Source organism: Drosophila miranda, chromosome XL, assembly GCF_003369915.1.
Source record: "Drosophila miranda strain MSH22 chromosome XL, D.miranda_PacBio2.1, whole genome shotgun sequence".
Taxonomy (NCBI): Eukaryota; Metazoa; Arthropoda; class Insecta; order Diptera; family Drosophilidae; genus Drosophila; species Drosophila miranda.
Window position 1 is genome coordinate 23,109,840 of NC_046673.1, and position 22,774 is coordinate 23,132,613.

General features: G+C 49.7%; 6 protein-coding genes across 15 annotated transcripts in view; 4 read left to right on the forward strand and 2 right to left on the reverse strand.

Moving 5' to 3' along the window:
* LOC108164168 overlaps positions 1 to 1,782 on the forward strand; it is a 43,146-nt gene extending 41,364 nt beyond the window's left edge. For both annotated transcript variants that reach the window (XM_017299782.2, XM_017299791.2), the window contains one exon: positions 1,181 to 1,782. In XM_017299782.2, the coding sequence (XP_017155271.1) occupies positions 1,181 to 1,511 (331 nt within the window). In that variant the 3' untranslated portion in view covers positions 1,512 to 1,782. The remainder of the gene's footprint in view (positions 1 to 1,180) is intronic.
* An 11,069-nt stretch (positions 1,783 to 12,851) lies between these two features.
* LOC108164224 lies at positions 12,852 to 14,334 on the forward strand. 8 transcript variants are annotated; one of them, XM_033393647.1, is made up of 2 exons: positions 12,852 to 13,028; positions 13,083 to 14,334. In XM_033393647.1, the coding sequence occupies exon 2, from the start codon at positions 13,101 to 13,103 to the stop codon at positions 13,674 to 13,676; it is 576 nt and encodes a 191-aa protein (XP_033249538.1). In that variant the 5' UTR covers positions 12,852 to 13,028; positions 13,083 to 13,100; the 3' UTR covers positions 13,677 to 14,334. The 8 variants fall into 8 exon arrangements, with proteins under 8 accessions (XP_033249538.1, XP_033249539.1, XP_017155347.1 ...); XM_033393648.1 differs by having other exon boundaries at positions 12,852 to 13,024; XM_017299858.2 differs by having other exon boundaries at positions 12,853 to 13,036; positions 13,096 to 14,334.
* A 397-nt stretch (positions 14,335 to 14,731) lies between these two features.
* Positions 14,732 to 15,976, forward strand: LOC108164201 (probable isoaspartyl peptidase/L-asparaginase GA20639). Its single transcript, XM_017299831.2, has one exon. It carries the CDS (start codon positions 14,839 to 14,841, stop codon positions 15,814 to 15,816), a length of 978 nt encoding a protein of 325 aa, XP_017155320.1. The 5' UTR covers positions 14,732 to 14,838; the 3' UTR covers positions 15,817 to 15,976.
* Positions 15,813 to 17,347, reverse strand: LOC108164207 (UPF0454 protein C12orf49 homolog). 2 transcript variants are annotated; one of them, XM_017299850.2, is made up of 2 exons: positions 16,905 to 17,347; positions 15,813 to 16,844 (listed from the first exon to the last, which is right to left on the reverse strand). In XM_017299850.2, the coding sequence occupies exons 1-2, from the start codon at positions 17,007 to 17,009 to the stop codon at positions 16,299 to 16,301; spliced, it is 651 nt and encodes a 216-aa protein (XP_017155339.1). In that variant the 5' UTR covers positions 17,010 to 17,347; the 3' UTR covers positions 15,813 to 16,298. The 2 variants fall into 2 exon arrangements, with proteins under 2 accessions (XP_017155339.1, XP_017155331.1); XM_017299842.2 differs by having other exon boundaries at positions 15,813 to 16,847; positions 16,905 to 17,346.
* A 663-nt stretch (positions 17,348 to 18,010) lies between these two features.
* LOC108155462 (dnaJ homolog subfamily C member 25 homolog) lies at positions 18,011 to 19,489 on the forward strand. The gene has a single exon (XM_017286286.2). The coding sequence runs from the start codon at positions 18,342 to 18,344 to the stop codon at positions 19,341 to 19,343; it is 1,002 nt and encodes a 333-aa protein (XP_017141775.1). The 5' UTR covers positions 18,011 to 18,341; the 3' UTR covers positions 19,344 to 19,489.
* Positions 19,350 to 22,205, reverse strand: LOC108155443 (neurotrophin receptor-interacting factor homolog). The gene has a single exon (XM_033393605.1). It carries the CDS (start codon positions 22,183 to 22,185, stop codon positions 20,245 to 20,247), a length of 1,941 nt encoding a protein of 646 aa, XP_033249496.1. The 5' UTR covers positions 22,186 to 22,205; the 3' UTR covers positions 19,350 to 20,244.
* Between the last annotated feature and the right edge of the window lie 569 nt (positions 22,206 to 22,774).

Sequence of the window (22,774 nt, forward strand, 5' to 3'; positions counted from 1 at the left end):
TAGGGAGCAGGAGTAGGGAGTATCTGTTTGTGTATGCTTCCTGATGGAAACATTTAATATGCTGAATTGCCTGAGATAAAGGTCTACTTACTAGAATGGCTTACGATGGGAATAGACTAGGGCTAAGGTTTGGTTGAGTATGGGATCGGTTGAGGGTGGTTCGATGGTATACGATAAGTGTAAAGGAGGTTCGGTTGGCTATGATCCAGTTTCGGTATGATTGCATTCCAGACCCATCCCTGTCAAAGGACTAGTATCTTTCTGAAGCCGCTGGTCTTCGCATTATGTACGAGAGGGTACTCGGCGAGTAAAGTGGAAGCCAAAGCAATCAGACGGATTAAAATGCCCTTTGTATGGGTAACAAAACTCAACTTTTTACTGTTTCCATTTCGAAACCCAAGAAATGTTAACTTCATTTTCCCCAAAATGGCAACACACACTCCTACCCGTGCTCGTAAATATCTGCACTCGCCCCCCCCTCCCGATTCGCACCTCATGCATTAGTTTACGGGAGAGAGAAGTTAAGAACGAAAAAGATCTGACCCAGCCAGCTCTGTGGGAGGACGAGGACTCCCCCTAAATGGGGAATGACGAGGAGCTCTCACGAAAAGTGATGGGGGGCATGGAACAGCAGCAGCAGCAGCTGCAAAACTATTTCTCGCACAATTGTGCGAAGTTTTTAATTAGTGTGAATGACTTTCAACATTGCGTTTGTGTTCGGAGGCTGGTGCTGGTGCTAAAGCTGTTGCAGGCTCTCGTGGCTGGGCAGGCGAAAGAAGGATAGAGGTGTTGTAGCGTTTAAATGAAATGCCTGAAAGTGCGTACCACACCACTCCCATTAGAGGGGCACAAGAATGCCGCAAGGTTTTCCTTTGCATCAACTCGCCACTGCCACTGCCACTGCCAGAGCCTCTTTGCAGCCACTGTTCCTCATCAACAGCATCATCATCATTCGCCAGTGTCCACTATGCGGTTGCAGCATCATCCATTCCCAGTAACCGGCTGCACGGTTCGGTGGCCTTTCTTTTCGGCAGACACCTGTGTGCCCTGTCATTGTCTTAAGTATCTCCGAAGTAGCATTATGAGCCTTTTCTGATCCTTGAAAGTACTCGTAGCAATATAAGAGACATTCACGTATGTGGCACCAGCTTCATTCCGTTTTGCTTTGTTTCTCCCACAGACCCGACGTCTACATCCTGACGGTTACCCAGATGCTGCAGTACATGACCGATCCCAAGGAGCTGCGCGACGTGAACCAGATCGAGTCGTGGAAGTGTGACAAGAGCATCGCCGTGGCCCCCAAGCCCTGCAACATCTGGCAGACGTGCGCCCTGCCCTTCAAGATACCCGAACAGAATCTGACGGACACCCGCTACATGGAGACCTGTCGCGAGTGCCCCAATGTTTATCCCTGGCTGGGCGATGCCGGCGGCACCGGCATCCAGGGTCGCGACAACTACATCTTCTCGGGTGCCAGCGGTGATGAGCCCGAAGATGACAGCACTGCCTAGAAGGTGCTACCCAATCCAAACTCTTCTTTCTCTCTCACCTTCCCCCCACTCTCTATAGCTTTCCTCTTTGTTTTTTTTTGTATCGTTTTGCCCTGTGCTCTCCACAGTAATTTCTCACACACTCACACACCACACACATGCCAGTCATGATGATCCACAAATGAGCTCCTGAGCTCATTCATTTCCCCTTCTTCCCCTTCTTCCCCCTTTCAAAATAGTTTTTAAGCGAAATTCTGTCAGATTGTTCTTAGTTTTTAAGCGACAAAATGTATGTAAAAGAAATTTTTTTGTATGAATAAAATCATTATTTCCAAAAGAACAAAAATAAATAAATATAACTCCCCGCAGCGAACGTTTCGAAAAGGTAAATGCATTACCTTTCGAGTAAAATAAATTGTAGCGTCTGAATGGAAAAGCTAAACTCCAGAACCATCCTCCTCATGGTCCTGTTCTTGATCATTCTCCTGGTCCATTGTGGACAATGTGGGATCCCCATTTTCCCAATTTTGAGACTTTTTTCCAGGGTGGTCTGCTTCTCCTGAGACTGATCAGCGGATGGTAGAATGCTGGGAGTACGACCGTTCAGTTTGAGTTCTTATTCAAGAGTGTTTATTGGAATCTTTTTTAATTCTCAGCCTAGGGTACAATTGTTCTTATGTTTATCGGAGAGCAAGTACGAAGAGAGTACCGCTGCATTAGTATTAGTGCGAGTGGTCTCTGCCTGGGTCTATGGAAATGCATGATCAGCATTAAGTGGCTTATTGGAAGAGACCCTTAGCCTCAGTATGAGTGCGTTTGGGTTCTGCCTGTGGTTTGGGGAAATGCTTGCATATGAGTTTATATATATGTATAACAGAGTATTACATATGTACATGCATGGGCTCACTACAATGGCAATTTACGATTGAGAGCTGCGGATGTCTTTCATCCAGGAGGCTCCTATAAAGTTTATCCAGCAAATCCCCAATCAACGGAACACTACGCCGACTGATCATCGCGGGTCTCCGGCGGCTGATCATCTGATGACTGCGGGTCATCAGCTGAGCAATGCGGGTATTAATGTACATGACCGCAAGTGCCAGTCTCCGTCTTTGCATTTTCTTGAGGAAGGAAGTACTTGAGCTCCCTTTCATCTTCTTGAAGTAGTGATGCCCCTTTTTAGAGGATCGCTTTTCCTCCGGATAAGTACCTGGAATCCAAGCCACTTTTCGTCTAAAAGTATCTGTCTTATAAAATATTGTATATCCATATGTACAGACACATACAATCTAGCTTCATTCACCGTTTGGGACTTGCAACGACTGGTAATGAGATCAGTCTTTTAGTTCTGAAAGTGCTATAGAAATTCCGAACCGCAAATATACCCATCTGCAGTAGCAATTGGCACTTCTCTTGGGGAGCCACTACTTATCCAATCCACATTTGTGCTGCTTCATTGGCCTGTACCCAATTTGAACTTGCGATCTACGGTCTTCGGCATCAAACATGGCAGCCACTCGCATTCGCATTCACATTCACACTCGCATTCGCATTCACATTCACTGTGCTGCAGCAGCCACCATCCACGGGTAGAATCATAAATACGACCAACAAATTTTCAATTACTTGTTTGGGATAATATTTTCGGGAAATGCAATTTGTCTGACTAACTTTATTCATTCATTTTGGGGGCTAGAAGTTGCTGCAAGCACACACAGATACTCTCGCACACAGATACTCTTGCAAACACACACACACACACACACACACTTGTTCTAAGCAAACAACAGCAATGCATGTCCTGCTTCCTTCTACTCCTCCCCCTATGTGTGTGTGTGAAAGCGCCTGTTTGCTTGTGTTTGTAGTTTTGTTCCGAAAAACAAAACTTTTGCAAAACGAACAGAACGACGACGCACAACGGACAGAGGTAACAAACACTCATCTGTCCCCCTTTCTCTCTCACTCCTTTTCCGTTCGGTAGCGTAGCTCTCGGCCGGCCAGTGCTGGGCAACTCCAAGAGGTTCCGAGAATCGATGAAGACCCAAAGAAAGAAAGGTACATCATACCAATTTGAATATGAGAAAAAGTGATCAAAGATAGCAGTATGGATCTTCTTGGGCACTCCAGATATCTGTCTCTTGGCTCTCATGGTAGTATTCGAGAGTATAATGCCATAGGCTAATTTCCTGTTTCTATGCCTTAGCTTAAAGTGATCTCGAAAGGGCACAGGACTATCTGTATCTGTATCTGTATCTTTAACGGCGACTGAACAAGTTCTTGGCTATTTACTATCTTTTCATACCGAACTAGTTCCACGTGGAATTGCTCAACACTGGCGCGAGTCGAGCACATACGAGTGGCGACAATGGTGGCGGATGTTGTTTGTCGCGCTTTAAGCAATTCGCCTGCTGTCCCCTGTCCTCTGTCCCCCCCGCTCCGCTCCGCTCTCACGAGTGTCTTTGTGGTGTGCGTATGTTCCGTGGGCATGGCCAGGGCACACCTACGCCCTCGCCCCCGCCCCAGCCCACATGCAGACACACAGCAGGAGCAGCAGCCAGCTCGCGTGTTCCCTTTGACGCGTTGCACGTTTTTTACCCCGCTTGAAATTGTAAAAGTTTTGTGATTTTTTCGCCGCCCTTTGGGCGCGCATTGTCAGCATTGTTTGGCTCTTACTGCCGCCGCCTCACTCCGCTCCTGATTCTGATTCTGCTCCTGCTCCTGCACACTGGCTGTTGCTCCTGCTGCAGCTACTCCGCCTCCTGCTTCTGTTGGTGCCGTGTCTAATTTCTGTTTTAAATACATAGTTGATATCGTTGGCAAAAGTTGCAAATTGTGCTTTTGGCTGCTGCTCCTCCATCCACTGGCACGCTAACTGCTCTGAATAATGCATAAATGCAATTTGCAAGTTGAATCGAGTGTGGTCGTGTCCTTTACGGTGTGTTCGGTGAACCCGGTCACACTTTTGGGGGTCTCTAGCGAGCCACATATGGCGCCAGCCGACCGCCGGACAGCTGGACAGCCGGACAGCCGTACTCCGTACGCCGAACGCTAGACGCCCGATGCTATTGTGATATATGTTCTCCAGTCATTGATTGCCAGTTAGCACAGTTTATGGCACTTTGGGGGATTGCCTGCCTCTGCTAGGGGAACAGAACGAGCACCCTCCTGGCACCCGGGAAGACCCTGCGGTCATCAAGTATCCTAATCGCATCGATGGCACTTGCTTCAAGGTATCGCTTGGTTTGAATTGTTTTTGAAATGAAATTTCAACACATTTGTTATACACATCGTAGCAGTTATTCTACCAAAGGAGCCACTGTTCACAGAATCCTAGGACTTTAAATTATTTCGAATACATCTATCATTTGTTTACGCCTTAAAGACATGAACACGTTGGAGCCCCAGACTGTGCCTCCGATCGCACGCTCTACCCAGAGAGGTCACAAGAGGACTGGCGATTACTGGAGAGCCAAACTGCTGAAGGCCGAGAAGATGCTCAAGCTGAAAGAGGAGAATCTTGACAAACTGTTGGCCAGCAGCTACGCTGCCATTGCGCACGGGGAGGTCAGTCTAGAGGAGCTCATACCGTCTCCCTCCAGCCAGTCTCTGTCCGAGGAGAGCCAGAGAGAGGAGCAGGTCCTCGAGCTGGTGGAAAAGGTGGCTTGTCAGATGCGTCTGTTCCGCCACCAAGCGGCGATTATCGACTTGGGGCTGGTGCTGCTGACCATCGCTCTGATCGAGTGCGCCTGCCTGTGGGAGAGCACTGCGCTGCTGCTGTCTAGCTGCCTGCTGCTGGCGCTGCTCTGCTGGTCCATTTTCCTCGCCATACTGGGCCGTGTGATGGGCCCAATGGTGGGCATAGTCTTCCTCGTGCTGGCTGCTGCGATCGCCATCGACGCCTTTTGTCCCTACTTGAAGATTGACTTGGCCGACTACACCGTGGTCAGCTCCTACAATGCCATCTTCGGGATATCCTGCGTCAACATTACCGCACTCTCGATCATCTCGGTGGCAAGTGGGGCCTTGCGAAGCACCTCGGGTGTCGTGGGGCCCGCTATGCTTTGGGGCTTCCTGCTGCCGATTGTCTCGTTCGCCAATATGCTATGGTGGTATTTCTCCAACAGAAGCTCCATAGTCGCCATAGGCCTGGCTCTTGTTGACATCATCTTTATATGGCTCACCATCTCGGTCGTCAGGCGCGAGCACGTCTCGTACCGCGGAGTGAATTCCTTTCTGACCGATCAGGACCTACAACAAGTTCGCTCTTACACGCTGGACCAAACAGGAGCCTTTGCCAACCAGTCCTTAAGCGACCTGTAACGAGGAGCAGGAGCATAAGCCAGGAGCCTAACTTCCACGCTCTATCCAGAACCTTTCAGTGATTTTCAAATGATATTTTAGGTTGTAACGTCAAATAAAGAACCCTTTAGCCATCAAGGCCAGTTAGGAGTTATCGAACCCTTAAGGTGAAGATATACTTTATTCCGGTGTATAACACCCAGAAGGAACCTTTTCGACCTCATAAAGTGCATATATTCTGGATCAGCATCGATAGCCGAGTCGATACAGTCATGTCTGTCTGTCCGTCCCGATGAGCGCCTAGATCTTAGAGGCTATAAGAGCTAGAGTAACCCAATTTCGTATCTACACTTCTGTGTTATCACCCTGTTACAAGTGAATTTTTCGAAATTTCGCCAGTTTTTTGCATTTTTCCCAGTTTAATAGTTCAATATATCAGACGGACTTTGTGGAAGAATCATCTTTCCGATAGGAAATAAACTATACTATAAAGAAGCAAATTTAATTGTTTTAATATGAGTTCAGTTCAAAATTAATCAAATTATATGTCAATTGGTTTAATCAGTAAACTTTCAATAAATGTAGAAAATAATATCGTTACAGACTTATATGGAAATATGTTTTTATTGACTTTTAATTGGAGAAATTGGAGAAATGCCCACAAATGTATATTATTCATGATCCAAGTCCATTAATTTTGAATCTGCCTTTCTGGATGGATCTTCGAGAGTATCTTCCGAAGGTTATGCCTTTTCCTTTTGTTACCCTCCATTTCTATCATTCTTTCTACATGGAGCCTTTTGGAGCTCTTTGGTATCAACCGCAATGTCACTGGCCTGTATCTGTGTGTGACTTGTATATGTATGTGTGTGTTTGCCTTTAGATGTATTTGCAATGTGGGAGAGGGACAAAAGGCAGTGGGTTTATTGTTAAGCGGCGTGTGACTTTTCCAGCCACAACTCTCAAGCCGCTCGTTACCACATCCCAAACACACACACAGCGCCAAAGTCACACACAGATACACACGTGCATGCATACAAATGCAAAAAGTGTCACACGAATATGATGTCAAGAGCGTAATTATTGAATTACTCGACCCCCGACCCCCGACTCAACCATTCAAAGGGCGAGAAGAGATACGAAAAAAAGAAAGTCAGGTGCCATCTGGTCATATTATGCAACATAAAGTGGCAACTTGTAAATGTGTAAAAATGGCTGTTGCAACAAGGGGTTAATACATACACTTATACATATACATTTCTGTGTGTGTGTGTGTGGTGTGTGTCGTGTCGTGTCGTGTGTGTGGCGCACATAACAAAAAACCAAAACATGGCCATCCTCTGTTGCCTGACACCAACGCCAAGCCAAAAACGGAGGGTGAGGGCAGAGGGCTACTCGTACAGTGGTAACACGGTAACTGGCACGTCCACACACTCACACACACACACACACCTGTACGGCCTCCTATCCCCCTGCCCCCTGCAAATGCACCTGCTACGGGCATTCGTTTATGCGGTTAAAGTAGTGGCAAAAGTAGTAGCCACCGGCAAAAAGTATAACAAAAAAGGGAATAGAAAAGAAAGGGAACAAAAAACACACAAGTAAAAGAGGGACTGTTGGGGGATTGTTGAGACATGGTTGATACCCGCTAGAGGGGCACGCCTCGCTGAGAAACCCTCGTAGAACCCTGAGATGATCCGTGTCGCTTAATTGTATCCTTGATGGTGATTTTAGGGACCTCATGCTAGATCTTTTCATCTGCCAAGCCAATACAGAATGATTATACCCGTGTCCTGTAGGAGTACCGTGAATGGAAAGCCACCCACCAAACAGCATTCAACCCCCCTTCCATGTGTGTAGCGCGTGCCTTTTGGCGTCCCTGTGGTAGCTGTTGCACACACACTCACACACAGGTAACACTTGTACACTCGGACTGGGGCACGGAACTCATCCAGGCTGCTCCTCGCCTCGCCTTGCATATGCATAGAGCATAGAAAGAAATGTTTACCTTATATTACCGCTCTGCCATGTTGTAGGGGGAGGATTCTCACTCCACGCTCCTCACTCGGAAAACTTTGTCATTTAGTTAGGTGTAAGTTAGTTTTTTGGCTTAGCCGGGCAACCGGCAGCCAGCAGCCAGCAGTAATGCTGCAAACACTTTAAACAGAGAGAGCCAGAACGTGGCCGGAAGGCGTGAGGCATGAAGGCATGCTGAAAGGCAGGGGCAAGGGCAGAGCCAGTGGCAGAGCCAGACCCAGACCCAGAGTTGTGGTGGTGCATGGCGAGGGTGCACCACATGGAGAGTTACCTTAATTTAGTGCAGTTTGCAAAATGTGCGTACGTGTAGAAAGAACCAGACACCAGGCACACACACATCCATTGGGGAGGCGGGCAGACTCGAGTTGAAGTTAGTTGGGCTCTAAAGTTGACTCTACATTAAATCAAACACTTGGCGAAACATATGATCAGAAAAGTTGCTGAAATACACTTCCCTACCGCTTCTGGTGCGGAGTCATGGAAATGAGGCCGGCACAGGGAAATGACTCACACGAAGGGGCAGGTGGCAGGTGGCAGGTGGCAGGTGGCAGGGGGAGGGAAGAGGTAAAGCGGAAGGGAACGGAGTAACGTACTGAAAGATTGTTCCTGTCAGCGGTTTATAGTTTCACTCATGAACATGAAACATTTAATGGATTGCCAGTTTGATATTCAGCACAGATTTTCCAGCATACCCCGCAGGCCCCGTGATGGCCATGTATCTGCCGAGGATTTCTTGGGGAAATACTTGGGAACTTGGCTTGAAATTATTTTTCAGCTGCCTGGGAGTAAAAGTAATAGTAAACGCATCTTTTTGGGGGTGGGGTTTGGGCCGATACTTTGTCCCCAAATTGGCAGCAATAAATCATCAGCCTTGGGCCCAACGAATTTTATAGTTGACAAACGAAATCTCTTCCGCTCATTTACTATCCCCACCTAAAGATACATTCCACCCTCCACCTCCCGCCGATTAGCATGGGGGCCTATTGGGCCACACCCATCCGAGGGGAGCTCGGGGCGTCACCTGAAACACTTGGGGCCATGCTGATTATTTTCTACTTTGCGACGTTTAAAGCGGGCTCTGGGTGGGGGGGGCAAGTGGGGTCGGACTCCGTGCGGCATGTGCCTGTGTCAGCAACAGCTCAGCCGCGGCGTAGCATGGCACGGCGCGTGTAAGGCAACAGAAAATCGATTAACATGGCTTTAATGGCAGCCATCCTCTGCCTTCCTCTCTCTCTCTCTCGCTCTCTCTCTTGTCTCCTCGCCCCAACATGATGTTGACAATGAGAGGGGGGGGCTGTGGAGGGGCGCTGCAAACTTTTACACGCTTCAGAGGAAAATCCATCCCCCATCCCCACTTCCGGTGTAAATGAGACAACATCTGCGGGGTGGGGTCCCGGGTAGGTCTTTTGGGGGTGGGGGTATTAATTGTGACAGATTCAAGACTGAGCCTCGAACCTCATTTCGTTTTAAAGTTGGCCTTAAAGAGCGCCACCCGAATGACATATTGATTCGTTCCATGGGGAAGGGGATGGGGGGTGGGGGCGAAGGTCAGAGTGCAGAGGACAATTGTAATTGACTTGGAATCGCTGTGGCATCTGGCATCTGCCGTGTCCGCTAAATGCAATTTAATTGAACCCGAACACTGAAAACCACTCTCGAATTCGAATTTGGCAATAGGCCCAAACGCAGCCCATACTCTCCGACTGCCAGCGACAAGCCCCCGAAACACTCTATCAAATTCATCAATAAATATTTCATATTCAGCCCCAAATGAGGGGCTGGACAGGCGGGTGGGGTGTGGAGTGTAATCTGCGGAATCCTATACCCTGAAAATCCAGCTGAAAAAAGAAAGAAAAACCCCAGCAACAATAATATTTGTAAATCAAATTTCCCCACATTTTCCGCATCCAGGTGTGCGTGTGTGTGTATGCACCCCTGAACAGCTCTAATTGAAAATGCAAATTACATTCGAACACGAAAATACTCGTAATTATAAAACAAGAAAGGATTCCCACACTGGATAGCCGAGGCTTCGAATACCCTTTGCTCTCGTGCTCTCAGGCCCCCATGGAGTGTTTCCTTAGCAACTACTCGAAAGCCCTCGGATTGTACGTATAACAGAAAGCCCAAAGCTGTTATGATCCGATCCCGAGACTTCCGAAATGATCTATACTCTGATTGGCAAGGGTATTGCAAAGAAAACAAAACAACAACAGAAATGCAAATCAAATACAGGAAACACTATCGATTGCGTAGCTTATTGAATTATTGTTTCAGCAGTTACGGGAATGGAATTCTTTAAAATACAACCAACAAAAGCAGGGGTTCGAGGGGTTCCGGGGGTTCCGGGGGTTCCGGGGGTTCCACACTCTCTGTTAAACAGGAAAACCAATTTCATTTCTTAGAAATCAAGTATGTTACGTAGTTGATAATAGCTATCGCGCTAGCCTCGACCTATAAAGTCCTATAAAGCCGCTCAAAGCATATCAGAATATTCAATCGTAATAATCCAAAACAATGCCTCTACCACATTTCCATATGCACATGCACATGCATATGCATATGGCCCCGTATGTATATCCGTAGTTCTGGTTTTGGTTCCGTTTAGGCCTTGCTTTTTGACAAATTGGCATTGTGGCGCCCGACGGCAGGGGCTGGTCAGCGGCTATATAATTCATTACGGATGCAAACATTTGGTATGCACGCGCTCGACATTTAAATGGAGTGCGCAACAATCGGCAATCGAACTGGGGAGTACCCTGTGTTGTGCCCAAAAGATCCACGAATTCAAATTCAAATTTAAATTTCAAAAATGGTTAAGCAGTGTATATCAACCGTTTTTGCACTGGTCATTCGACTGCTTGCCCCACTCATCATCCACCAGCTCCCGAGAACTGTTCTTCCTAACTGTACTGAGCTGCTTGGCGGATATTTCCCTATCCCCTGCTTGAAACTGAACTGCATTCATCGTATTGTACATACAACTATTTCCGCTTTCCACTGCTAGAAGCTAAAAGCATACACACCACTATTTTCAGGGTATTCCGTCACTCGAATCCGTATCCAGTGAAAAGCCAAATAAAACAGCTTTCCAAATGTCAACGCAAGATATTTATGCAGAATTGATTTGACAAAAACATTGCCGAACAGCATCAGGCACCACAAAATTGCATGGTAATGAATTACACCCAAATACGAGTACAAATACACCCATATAACCCTGATCCAACAATAATAATAGCCTGTTAATGACAGGGCTTTTGCGGAGACCGCCCCAACCCCAACCCCAACCCCAACCCCAACCCCAAAACACAAACCAAATGCCATTCAAACTGCACTAAAAGGTACTCAGGCCACAGGATCATCGAAAAGAAGACTTGAACACAACAATAATTATGCCATAAGCCGAGCACATACGACATACGTCCATCAGTGAAATTTACAGACTGCACAAAGCAGTACTTAGCAAAACTTAAGTTAACCAGCACTTAATCAATAAATTCTACAAATGAGAAATGAGAAATGCAGACATTTTATGGGTCAAGTTCTGGTGGCTGTACCAGAGGTTAATTTCGGTGCTTTACTCGTCCTTCCATTGTCTTGCGTTCCGTTCCGTGAACCAAACAAACGTGTGCCCTGTGGTTGCAGCTGTGGCTGGTAACGGTACCTGGCGCTGTTTGTCGTTGCACCACATGGGTTCCTGCTCATAAGTAGGTCCCGTCCCTCAGTGGCCAATGCCCAGCGCCCAGCGCCCTTTTGCTGCCTCCTGTTAGGCGTGCGTGACTCCATGCCTGTTTGTAGTTTGATTTAGATTGGCTACGACTGGGGCCACGACTGGGGCTACGAGGGACGAGGGCACTGACACGGACACGGAGCGGGAACATCAACGGAAGTTTAGCGCATTGCAAGTGGAGCATGGAAATCGTTGGCATACGGAACACACACCCAGCCCCACCCAGCCACGGCTGTAGCAGGGGCTGTGGCTGGCGCATGGAAGGAGCAGTCGGACATATGCAAATATGTATATGCACATGTCGACATAAGTACATGCATGCCGGCGCCGGCCACCAAATGAGGAGGCCAATGAAGTTGATAGAACCAACTAAGATGCCTTCATTCGTCGCCCAGTCCTGTTACCATGCCCTGCCTCTGCCTCTGCCTCCAACTCGCTGATTAAACAGCAGGCTCCATCAGAATGGGGCCAGCAGCAGGAGCAGCAACAAGACAAGTCTAGCCCCAGCGGCGTTTATGCGTTCAGCCTGCACACGATTAAGGGTTTTACATGGGCCAAAATGTGTGGTGTTCAACATTTACCAAGTTTTGCCGGAGCCAGTGGCCTTCGATATATGTATTGTTCATGCCTTAACAATCATGACTGGCTCGTGAGAACTCGTCTCGTGTGAACATTGTGGCACAGCAGGCAGGCAGGAAGGCAGGCAGGCATCTGCTGAAGCCTTGAGGTCACTGCAAATGCGTGACGCGTGAAAATTCGTCAAATGCAGGCCAACTGACAGAAGAGACTTGGCCGAAAACACACCCCCCACCGTCCACCCTCCAGCCTGCTCCTGATGCTCCTTGCTTAAATATGCACAAAGACCCCACGACCCCGCCCCCCCCAACGCATGGCCAAAGGCTCGAAAGAGAAGTGCTTGGCCATGTGGATGCGCATGGGAATGGAACCGAGTGGAGGCGGAGGGGGAGGGGGAGGGGGTGTTGGAGGGCGGAGATTGCGTATCAACTGATTAAGCAAGACACAAGGCAAGACAAGCGCAGCCGGGACCCTGGACTCTGGACCCAGGACCCACTACCCACTACCGTGTCATAGCCGTGAGCAAAGGCATTCATATGGTAACAGGCGATTCACGCGACTTGAACTGCAATTAAAAGTTGAAGGCTGCTCTGATCTGCCGCTTGCATAAATCTGGCAATTAAATCGGACGTAAGCCGCAGTTGACAACCCTACGAGGTAGCCCTACAAGTTAATTATTTGATTTCTCTATAAACCGAAGCCAAAGGCAGGCGTTGACATTACCATTAGTTTATGATTATTGAGTCGTACCTTTCAATCGAATTGAGCATTGAACCGAGTTTCGATTATTGCTGGATCTTTCTTCCAGGCCAAAGTTCCGTTTCCGAACCGAACTAAGCCGAACTGAACCGAACCGAACCGATCAAGGCCGTCCTCTGATCCGATCTCTGTAAGTAAGTACGTAAGTAATCTTGCAATTAGAGTGACGTGATGTTTAGAGACCTAAGAGATCTGCCACAGAAAAGATGGCACCAAAGAATCGCATTGCAAGGGTGCCCGCTGCACATGTGGCGGCCCGGTCGTCCAATGGGAAGCTGTCGGTAGGCACCCAGACCGGGACTCAAATTTGCGCGGCTCCCAGTCGGGTGCCAACGCGTCCCAAAATTATCACCGGCAAGGACCAGCTGAGCATGATACGCCGTGGCGTGAAGCGGGCCAGCCAGCCGGCGCACTTCCATGTGGTACCCAAAGAACGTTTCATCACTGCTCGCGCATCGGTCGCAGGGGCTATTTCCCCGCCTTTGGCCAACGAGAAGGCCTGCCAGGCAACACCGGTCGGCAAGGAATTGAAGATCAGGCGGCCAACGGCCGTGGCTTCGTCCAGGCCACGGCAGATTCCCCCGATACCGATGGAGGAAACGCGCAAAGAGAGCGTCTATAACAAGGAGGTGAAGCGCTTGAAATACCTGATGGAAATTGTGAATGCCGATAAGCCACCAAACTGGAGCTTGGCCTCAGACATGTGGCGGGAGATTGATTACCTGGAGCGTCGTATCGACGCGTATCAGAACGAAAAACCGGCAAACAGAGCACCAAAGTAAAGCACAAAAGCTCAAAAAGTACACTAACAAGTCACACTTCACACACGAAAGAGTCGATTGCAACAATCGTTTGCACAAATCGTCAGCAACAATCGTCCCAATGTACCTGCAACAAGCACCCGAACGTACACTAAAACAAAATCACAATCACATTGCGGCAAATAATTGTACCAAAGATTTGGTGTTGTTGATGTATTAAAGCCGTACTGCGAACTAGTTCTTAATTGTAGAGACCTAGTTCTCATTTATGAGAGAACTCGTTCTGACCTTGCAGCATGCATTCCCGGTCCACGTTTGGAGTATCGTTTCACTTTAGTCCACATCCTCGTACTGTTTGATATAGTAAAGAATGGTACAACCTTCCTGAGGTGATGCTCCGGGCCAAGTTACCAATCGGGCTTTTCCCACAGCCTTATCCATCTTTGATCACGGCCAAAGCTGATCTTCGGCAAGAGGAGCTACCAATCGCTTTAATTATAAACATGATCATCAGAAATAGAGTTTTTGGAGTGCATATAATCATTATATATGTATATATCTTTACTTATTATATTGTAAACGCTTTTACATGATAGATATAAGTAAGTACGCACATCCGTGTAGTACGTGCTCATCATATTTTACGAGAACGAGAACGAAGCCTGTTCTTCTAAAGGAAAAGCTGCACAATGGGGGTAAGACTAGACCTGTCCGTCCCTCAGATAGACACACATCCATCCACACAACAAAGTACGAGTAAAAGTACAAGTGGGAGAACGAGTAGTATATCCATATCAACATGTGCTCAGACGACAGCCCATAAAACACGCACACACACACGGCACGCACACAGTCCAAAGATGATTATTATGCGCCTTATCGGAGTGCAGGCGGGCAGCAGATCAACAAGGAAAGAAAAACAGGTTCTCGACGAGTCGATTTCTGTATGCCCTTACGCGGACCCCAGGCCATGGATCGGACTAACCACCACTTCGTGTACGTCCGCATAGTGAGGGCGAGAGTGAGAGCAACTGATAGTCGCTCTGTCGTCGCGTCCCTCTGGTGAGAGAATGACAAAGAAGCAGCCATAAAAACAGAGCGCAGTGCTACCCCAGCAAGCGGAGCCTCACTCTTCAATTGCTCGAGATAGCAGCAACACCGACGAGAACAAAGAGCTGAGAAAATGCCACGCCCAGTGCTGCTGATACACGGAGGAGCCGGGGACATTCCGGACTCGCGCATCGCTGGCAAGTTCAAGGGCATCAAGGAGGCGCTGCGATGTGCTTGGGGCAGCCTGGTGCCGGCCAGTGGGGCGAAGGGCAGCGCCCTGGACGCCGTCGAGACGGCGGTGCGCAGCATGGAGCTGGACGAGAACTTCAATGCCGGCTACGGCTCCTGCTTGAACACCGACGGGCAGGTGGAGATGGAGGCCAGTCTAATGGAAGGGCGGGATCTGCGCGCCGGCTGCGTCACCCTGCTGCGGGACGTGATGCACCCGATTACGGTGGCGCGTCGTCTCATGGAGAAACAGCGGCACACGTTCATCGGCGGCGAGGCGGCCCAGGAGCTGGCCCTGTCCACGGGCAGCGAACGGCTGCCAGCGAACGCCTTGGTCACGGAGGGGGCCCGCTTCACGCTGCAACAATTCAAGGAGCAGCTGACCCAGGGCAAGGATCCCTTCTTCGCCCGCACAGAGCTGGCCGCTGAGCAGAAGACCGACCCCAGCGGAGAGACGGTGGGCGCTGTGGCCATGGACCAGGATGGCCAAATTGTTGTCGGCACCTCAACCGGCGGCATCACGGGCAAGTGGCCCGGTCGCATTGGCGACACGCCCATCCTGGGCAGCGGCACCTATGCGGACAACGCCAGGGGCGGCGTTTCCACCACCGGCCATGGCGAGACAATCATGCGATACAATCTGGCCCAGCGCATCCTGGCCGCCATCGAGCACAAGGGCATGTCCGCCCAGGCGGCGGCAGACCAAGAGTGTCGCGAGATGACCAGACGCATCGGTGGCACGGGCGGCGCCATCGTTGTGGGCCATGCCGGGGATCTGGGCATCAGCTTTACATCGCAACGCATGGCCTGGGGCTACATACAGGACGATACCATCTTCTACGGCATCGAGGGCCAGGTGGTACACCAGGAGCCGCTCTCTTAGGCACTTGAATGGTTCTCATTTAATGGCTCACACATTCTTCTAAAAAGAAAGCAGAACTACACGTGAATAAATTACTTAAGTTACGAATCTAGGATCTAAGTTACAAGAAAGCAGCATACAAAGTTATGCTATAATATAACTAGTACGTACGTAAATGCTATCCATGATTGCATTACATTTTGTTGCTTTTTGTTTGTTCTATATGCGGCTGAAGAGGACAGGTCCCCAGATCCCACAGTCAGGTCCGGACAGGTAGCTGCGCTTTGTGGCAGTCCCAGGTCCATTACCAATACTGCAAGCCTTTTATCTAGTTCTAGTTATATTTCTAGTTGGAGGTAAAGCTCATTTATCTGTGTCCACTCCGTCAAAGTCCCTTGGGGGCGGATGCGGAGTACAAGAAATCTCAATGTGAAGCTATGTCTGACTTAGCCTAGGGGCAGGAGAAAGAAAGAGCACCTTCGGACGTGCTATAATCGTGTTAGCTAGCTGTGGACAGCCGGGGGGGCCACGTCACGCTGCGACTCGTGAGCCTCGGTGATGCCGTAGCAGTGCTTGGCTTTACCATCGCGGTACTTGTTCTCGTGCTCCACAGAGTGCGAGTTGGTGCGGCACTTGACGAGACACAGCTCGAAGTGATCTGCCACACTGGCATAGATGTATTTGGGTGTGTGGGCTGACTGCAGCACCAGTTCGAGGAGTGGCTGCTTGTCGGGATGCAGGCAACAGGACACGCAGTACTCGTACAGGCGGCAGCAGTTGGTGGTGGCGTTGCAGGTGCGACAGCTGTAGTAGCCGATTCCGGGCAGCTCCAGGTTGCAGCAGCCGCTGGGGAGGGCCTGCTCTCGCAGGCACACAAAGCCGCGCTCGTCGGTGAGCAGCTGGCGGCCCTGCACCGAGTTGCGGCACCGCAGTTCCGTGTCCCGAGTACGATTGATATGCTGTTCCGGCGCCAAAAGCTGCTGCGTCCAGAGGAGAGGGCGCGTGCGCTGCACCTCAAAGTCGTCATAGTGCAGACCACTAAAGGCGCCCTGCTACGGAACTTTACGAGATTAGTTTTCCACTGTCCAGACTGTTCTAGTGCCACTCACTCGATCCAAAAGGTTGCCCCAGATAATGCAAATAAGCAGCAGCAGCACAAGAATTATGTAGATGATGCGTCTTCTCAGCAGGCGTGTAAGTGCGGCTGGCCACATCGTATGCTAGTGACCGCATCCCAGCAGCACAGCCAGCCCAGCCCCGCTACCAGAGTGGGAGGGCCCACTGTGACGCCGCCTGTTCGGCTTCCTCCGCTTGCTGCTGCACTGCGACAGCTCTCCACTGGCCCGCACCCTGCATGCGCATTGGGTTCAGCTGCTCCGCTATTCCGCTGTTTAGGCTGCTGTGGCACGTGGTATTCGTCCTGTGGCCAAAACAATTAGCCCACTGTTGCAACTTTCAACTGTATTTACAGATTAAATAATTTAAATTTTACAGAATTTGTGTTCTTTTTCTTTTGTTTTGCTGCAGACCAGTGTGACCAGTGCGGCCGCGGATTTATCGTTAAAATATACCGTCCGACCCTCAGAAATATACCAAAATATACCGTCTCATTTTAAAAATGGAGGTGCTGGGCTACCGATAGTATCGATATTTACTTTGCATGCTATCGATGTTGACTGCAGCAAGGCACCAAAATCAAAATTAAAAATCGGCAAAATTTTCTTTAGTCTTTGGGAGCTCTATAAGGCCATGAATTCTAATAAAACTGTGTTTGCACATCTTGAGTTTCTTCGCGTTATCCTTTTCGGTTAATTGGTATAGTCTACGCTTAGCACGCAAGACGGGCCGAACCACACACTGCTTTTTGGCGGTTTCTTCTTGGACTTTCATTCTTACGACGCTCTGTTCGCAGTCTGCAGAAACTTATTGTGTGACTATTACATAGGCTATTATTATTCTGGTTTTCATTACCAGAGTTTAATTCTGTTATGCTACACAGAATTTCAGCATTTTAGTCGAAGTCCGTCAAACTGAGCGTTAGTAATCGACTAACTTATCGGTGAACTAGTTGAATTGAAACGAAAATTCACTCACCTCATTTGAAATTTCAGATGTGTGTTTGCTTGTCCACAAAAAAATTGTCATCTTTTATGCAATTATGCGGCAGAGGTACAGATATAATTAAGTTAAGGCATACTCTTTTAAAGAACGGGAACCTAATCCTGAACTAGCTCAATTGAGCTTAAATAGCACACTATATCGATACCCATCCCTAACAAAATTTATACGTTTTCGTTTCGGTCTCAACTTGAGCGGGCTTAAAGCCGTAGGAGGGAAAGTTCTAACCTGCAAGCGGCACAAACAACGGCCAGCGCCAACGTGCCCACCAAAACGAGCGGGCTCACTAGTTGCTCCCCAGTCGGTGACGAGACGTTGCCGCTCCGCTCTACGCTCACCACAGCCGCAAACAGCTGTTGCCGAGTATTTGCTGCCACCGCTGCAACCCACACCCACCGCACCACACAGCACCGCCATAACCTGCCAAGATGCGTATCCAAGCTGCCTGTCTGTTGGCCCTGGTGGCGCTGCCAACGCTGTGTCTGGGCCTGCTCGAGGGTCTGTACTGCGGCAAGGAGGACTGCTACGATGTGCTCGGCGTGACACGTGAGTCGTCCAAGTCGGAGATTGGCAAGGCCTACCGCTTGCTGGCGCGCAAGTATCATCCGGATCTGCATCGCGGCGTCGAGGCCAAGGCCCTCGCGGAGGAGCAGTTCAAGCTAATAGCCACTGCATACGAGATCCTGCGCGACGAGGAGTCGCGCAATGACTACGACTATATGCTGGACAACCCGGATGCGTACTATGCGCATTACTATCGCTACTACCGCCGCCGCGTGGCGCCTAAGGTAGATGTGCGCATTGTGATCGTGGTGGTGCTGACAATTATCTCGGTGATACAGTACTATTCCGGCTGGCAGCGCTACGACTCGGCCATCAAGTACTTTGCCACGGTGCCCAAGTACCGCAACCAGGCGCTGGACATTGCCCGCGACGAGATCCAGGAACGCATCCAGAAGAAGGGCAAGAACCGCATGTCCAAGACCGACCAGAAGGAGGAGCTGGAGCGCATCATACGCAAGGTCATCGAGCAGAAGATGGACGTGCAGGGCGGCTACGCAAAGCCCACGCTGTGGGACGTCCTCTGGGTGCAGCTGCTCATCTGCCCCTACACGATTCTCTCGTTCATCGTGTGGCATGGCCAGTGGTTTTGGCGCTACACGATCCTCAAGCAGCCGTACGGACGCGACCAGAAGCTGTATCTGGTGCGGCGCTACCTGAAGATGGGCCAGCATCAGTTCAATGCGCAGGACGACAAACAGATCGAAGAGTATCTGCATCTGGAGCTGTGGAAGCGCGACAACTTCGAGGCGTGGAAGGCCGAACAGGACGAGGAGATGAAGAAGAAGCTGGCGGAGAATCCACGCTACAAGGCATACAGGCGCTACATGAAGAACCATGGCCCCGGACGCATCACCTTCGAGGATTAGCCAGCATAGCCCAGATCCCCCACACATACGCCACACCGATGTTCAAGTTTTATTGTTCCATCTGTAACCCGACCGACCCCCAGAATTTCCCCTCCTCCCCGCAAGCAACCAACACTCGTTTTTACATACATACATATACATATATATATTTTTTTACGAACATTTTCAATGTCTAGGGCGAAGAGAAGTTAGATTTTGCATTAGCCTAACAAATAACTTAATGTATCGTTCCATAATTTGTGGCGTTGACCCCGCCACAGGCCACACATCAGAGGCGCTGCCGTAGCCGCAGCCGCAGAAACACACAGTCAAACCGGTTCAAGAACGTGGCCAAAAACTTCAGTTTTGTGCCATCTCAGCGCGGTACAGCGGTACAGTGGTATAGCGGTACAGTGGATAGCGGCTACGATGAGCACAACAGCAACTATAATATTTTTAGAACAATTAACCCTTCTCCGGCACGGAGACCCCTGGCCCCTGCCCCTGCACCCGTTCAGGTTCTTCTCTTATAGTTATAGCAAATCTACGCTGAATGTTAAATGTGAATGTGAGAATGTAATAAAGCTACAATAGATAGAGATTACTGTCTGTGTCCAACACACATGTCCAACGGAACTCTTGTGGATTTGCACAGTTGTTCTTCTGCGATGCTGATGCTGACGCGGCCACCGAATTGGATGCCGTGGCACGGCACATGTTATTCTTCTTGTAGCACACATTCAGGGCCAGCTTCTCTTTTTGCTTCGCTTTAGCCATAAAAGTGTGTGTTTATACAGCTGCTAGCGCAATCTCCATCTCATTCGCATTCTCTACCACAAAACGACTAGGGTGCGGGTGCATGTGCGGGTGGTAGCAGGGTGGGCGAGAGTGGGCGGGGCGGGGCCGAGGCCGTATACTAATACTAGTCAATAAGATATTTGGAATCGTCAGCGAACTCCTCAGAGTCCAGCAGATTCCCGACAAGCGCGTAGGGGACGGAGCGCACACCCTGGTGATAGACATCGTCGAAGTCATCGTGCTCTGGGTCTTGATCTGGATCGTCCAGCTCCAGGTCCTCTTCCTCCGCCGGCTCCAGATCGTGATCGTCGGCGTCGCACTCGTCCTCCTCGTTAAACATGAAATCATGGGTGACAATGCATTCCTCCAGCACCTTGGGAGCCGGCTCCCCAAGCATCAAATGGCCGATGGACAATGTCTCCGGGACGGCATGCCTCTTTTGCACCTTGCGTGTGGCCGCGGGCCGCTTGACCGCTGTGGCGGCCGCAGTGACGCCGTTGTGCTGATCCATGTGGGCGGCCAGGTAGCTCTTCTTGGTGAATCCCTTGTCGCACTGCGTGCACTGGAACTGCTTCTTGCCGGTGTGGGTGCGCCGGTGCACGGACAGCACGTGGGCGTAGGCGAAGCCCTTGTGGCACACCTCGCACACATACGGACGCTCGCCTGTGTGGATACGCTCGTGTTTTTTGCTGCTGCCAAAGTCGGAGAATCGGCGGTCACAGTAGTGACATCCATAGGGCTTTTGCCCGGTATGGACACGCATATGTCGGCGCAGCTCCACGTTCGATATGAAAGCCTTCTGGCAGACCTCGCACGGATAGGGACGCTCGTTGTTATGGCGACGCATGTGCGCATTGAGGGCATGCTGATACTTGTAGGTGTTCCCGCACACATGGCAGATCTTGCGCGCACGCTCTGCGTGACGACGCGTCTCCGGAATGGCTATCTGTTGGCTATCGAAAAGCACGTAGCCGTCGTCGTCGATCTCCCTCTTAAAGATGGGTGTGACGCGTTTGTAAGTGCGTTTGCTTATATTGCATCGTTGGATCGTGTTAAGGGCGCGTGCATTCGCCGTCCGCATCGGTGGTGGCGGAGGCGGTGGTGGCAACTCCTCCTGTGGCTCCCCCTCACTCTCCTTAGTTAGTGGCGTTTCGATCTCATAGGCATGCTCTGGGGTCGGGGGGTCCTCGTCCCAGGGTTGGGGGATTACCATCGTCTTGTCTTCCTCATCAGACGACATTTCCTCTGCTGGCTGTTCCTTGATGGGCACCGTCTCTATGAGGGTGTCCAGCGACATGACCAGTGAATCGGAGGCATCCGGCATCAGGCCGAGTGAGTCTGTGTCCTCGTCCTCGTCTTCCTCAAAGTACTCAATCTTAGTGACAGGATGATTTGCAGCAGCTGTTGTGGCCGCTGCAGCTCCACCTGCACCTGTCGCTGCTGTGGTCAATGTTGACCCAGACACTGTGGTTGGTGCAGTACTTGCCCTGGACGCTGCTGACACTGAACCCACCACCGTTCGACTTGCGAGAGGAATGTCTGCATCCACTTCGATGCGTTTGATTTTCAAGCTGGATGGCAGCTTGACGTGGTGCTGTTCCAAATCCAGTTTTAGCTGCTGGTTCTTGGCCAATTCGTCGACGTCGACGAGAAGCGCGCTGCTTGTCGCAGTCAGGAATAGCTTCTCGATCAGCACGCACTTCTCATAGAAGCGATAGGCGACGCCCAGTTCACTGTGGCACTGCTCACAGATTTTGTCCGGCCATCGCTGTATTTGTAAACTCTCCAGTTGCAGGGTGGTGCAACACCGGATCTTGTCCGCAATCAGGGTGTGCGGAGGCTCCAAGTCATGGCTGTAAATGGAGCTGTGGCCGGGCTCCTCGTTCAGACAGATCAGACAGGCCAAGTCCAGGTCCACGACACGTGACTCCATGTTGTTCGCCATTAGCTTATTATAGCAACAATTAATTGCTAAACGCAATTTTACACAAAAACGCAATTCCAATCCAAACACCTCTGCTGTTGCTTTTTTTCTCATATAGCGATGAGCGTTTGCGATTTGCATGTACCTGCTGCTCGATGGTCTTTTGCAGATGCGATACATCGATAAGTGGGTATCGCATCAGCCAAGACACTTCGGTGCGTGACATTTTACATATTTTTATTTATTTATAAACATACATAGCTAAGGACATGGATAATGCATTGTTGGATCTGGTGAATCAATACAAGGTCAGCAGTATGCATAAGCCACGCGTCTAGCCCGCTTCAGCATCGCGGATTAGAACAAAATGATTAAAACGATGGCAAAGATGATCAGATCAGCTTATGAAATGCGTTTATATGATAATGTTGATAGTTGATTTAACCTTTGCGCAAAAAACTTAAAAATGGAAACAAAAATTTAGAGTACACTCGCAGTATTAAGACCGTGATAGTCGGCACATGAGTCAAACAAGCTTAATTTTTTTAATTCCGAAATTCCGTAGGCATCTAGATTACTTGTGCTGCTCTGGATTCTCTGGAGACAAAGCGAATCTTGTCCACAATCCAGATGGGCTGCGGCAACACGTAATGGTTGTAATTGGAGCGGTGGCCGGGCTCCTCGTTCTTGCTGAGAAAAAAGGCCAAGTCCGAGTTCACATCCTCCAGGT

What these genes read in the sequence shown, in the direction of transcription:
- LOC108164201 (XM_017299831.2), top strand. Translation starts at nt 14,839, where the DNA reads ATGCCACGCCCAGTGCTGCTGATACACGGAGGAGCCGGGGACATTCCG.
- LOC108155443 (XM_033393605.1), bottom strand. Translation starts at nt 22,185, where the DNA reads ATGCAAATCGCAAACGCTCATCGCTATATGAGAAAAAAAGCAACAGCA.
- LOC108164224 (XM_033393647.1), top strand. Translation starts at nt 13,101, where the DNA reads ATGGCACCAAAGAATCGCATTGCAAGGGTGCCCGCTGCACATGTGGCG.
- LOC108155462 (XM_017286286.2), top strand. Translation starts at nt 18,342, where the DNA reads ATGCGTATCCAAGCTGCCTGTCTGTTGGCCCTGGTGGCGCTGCCAACG.
- LOC108164207 (XM_017299842.2), bottom strand. Translation starts at nt 17,009, where the DNA reads ATGTGGCCAGCCGCACTTACACGCCTGCTGAGAAGACGCATCATCTAC. An exon ending in GGGGCAACCTTTTGGATCGA is followed by an intron (nt 16,848 to 16,904) that starts GTGAGTGGCACT and finishes AAAGTTCCGTAG; the next exon opens with CAGGGCGCCTTTAGTGGTCT.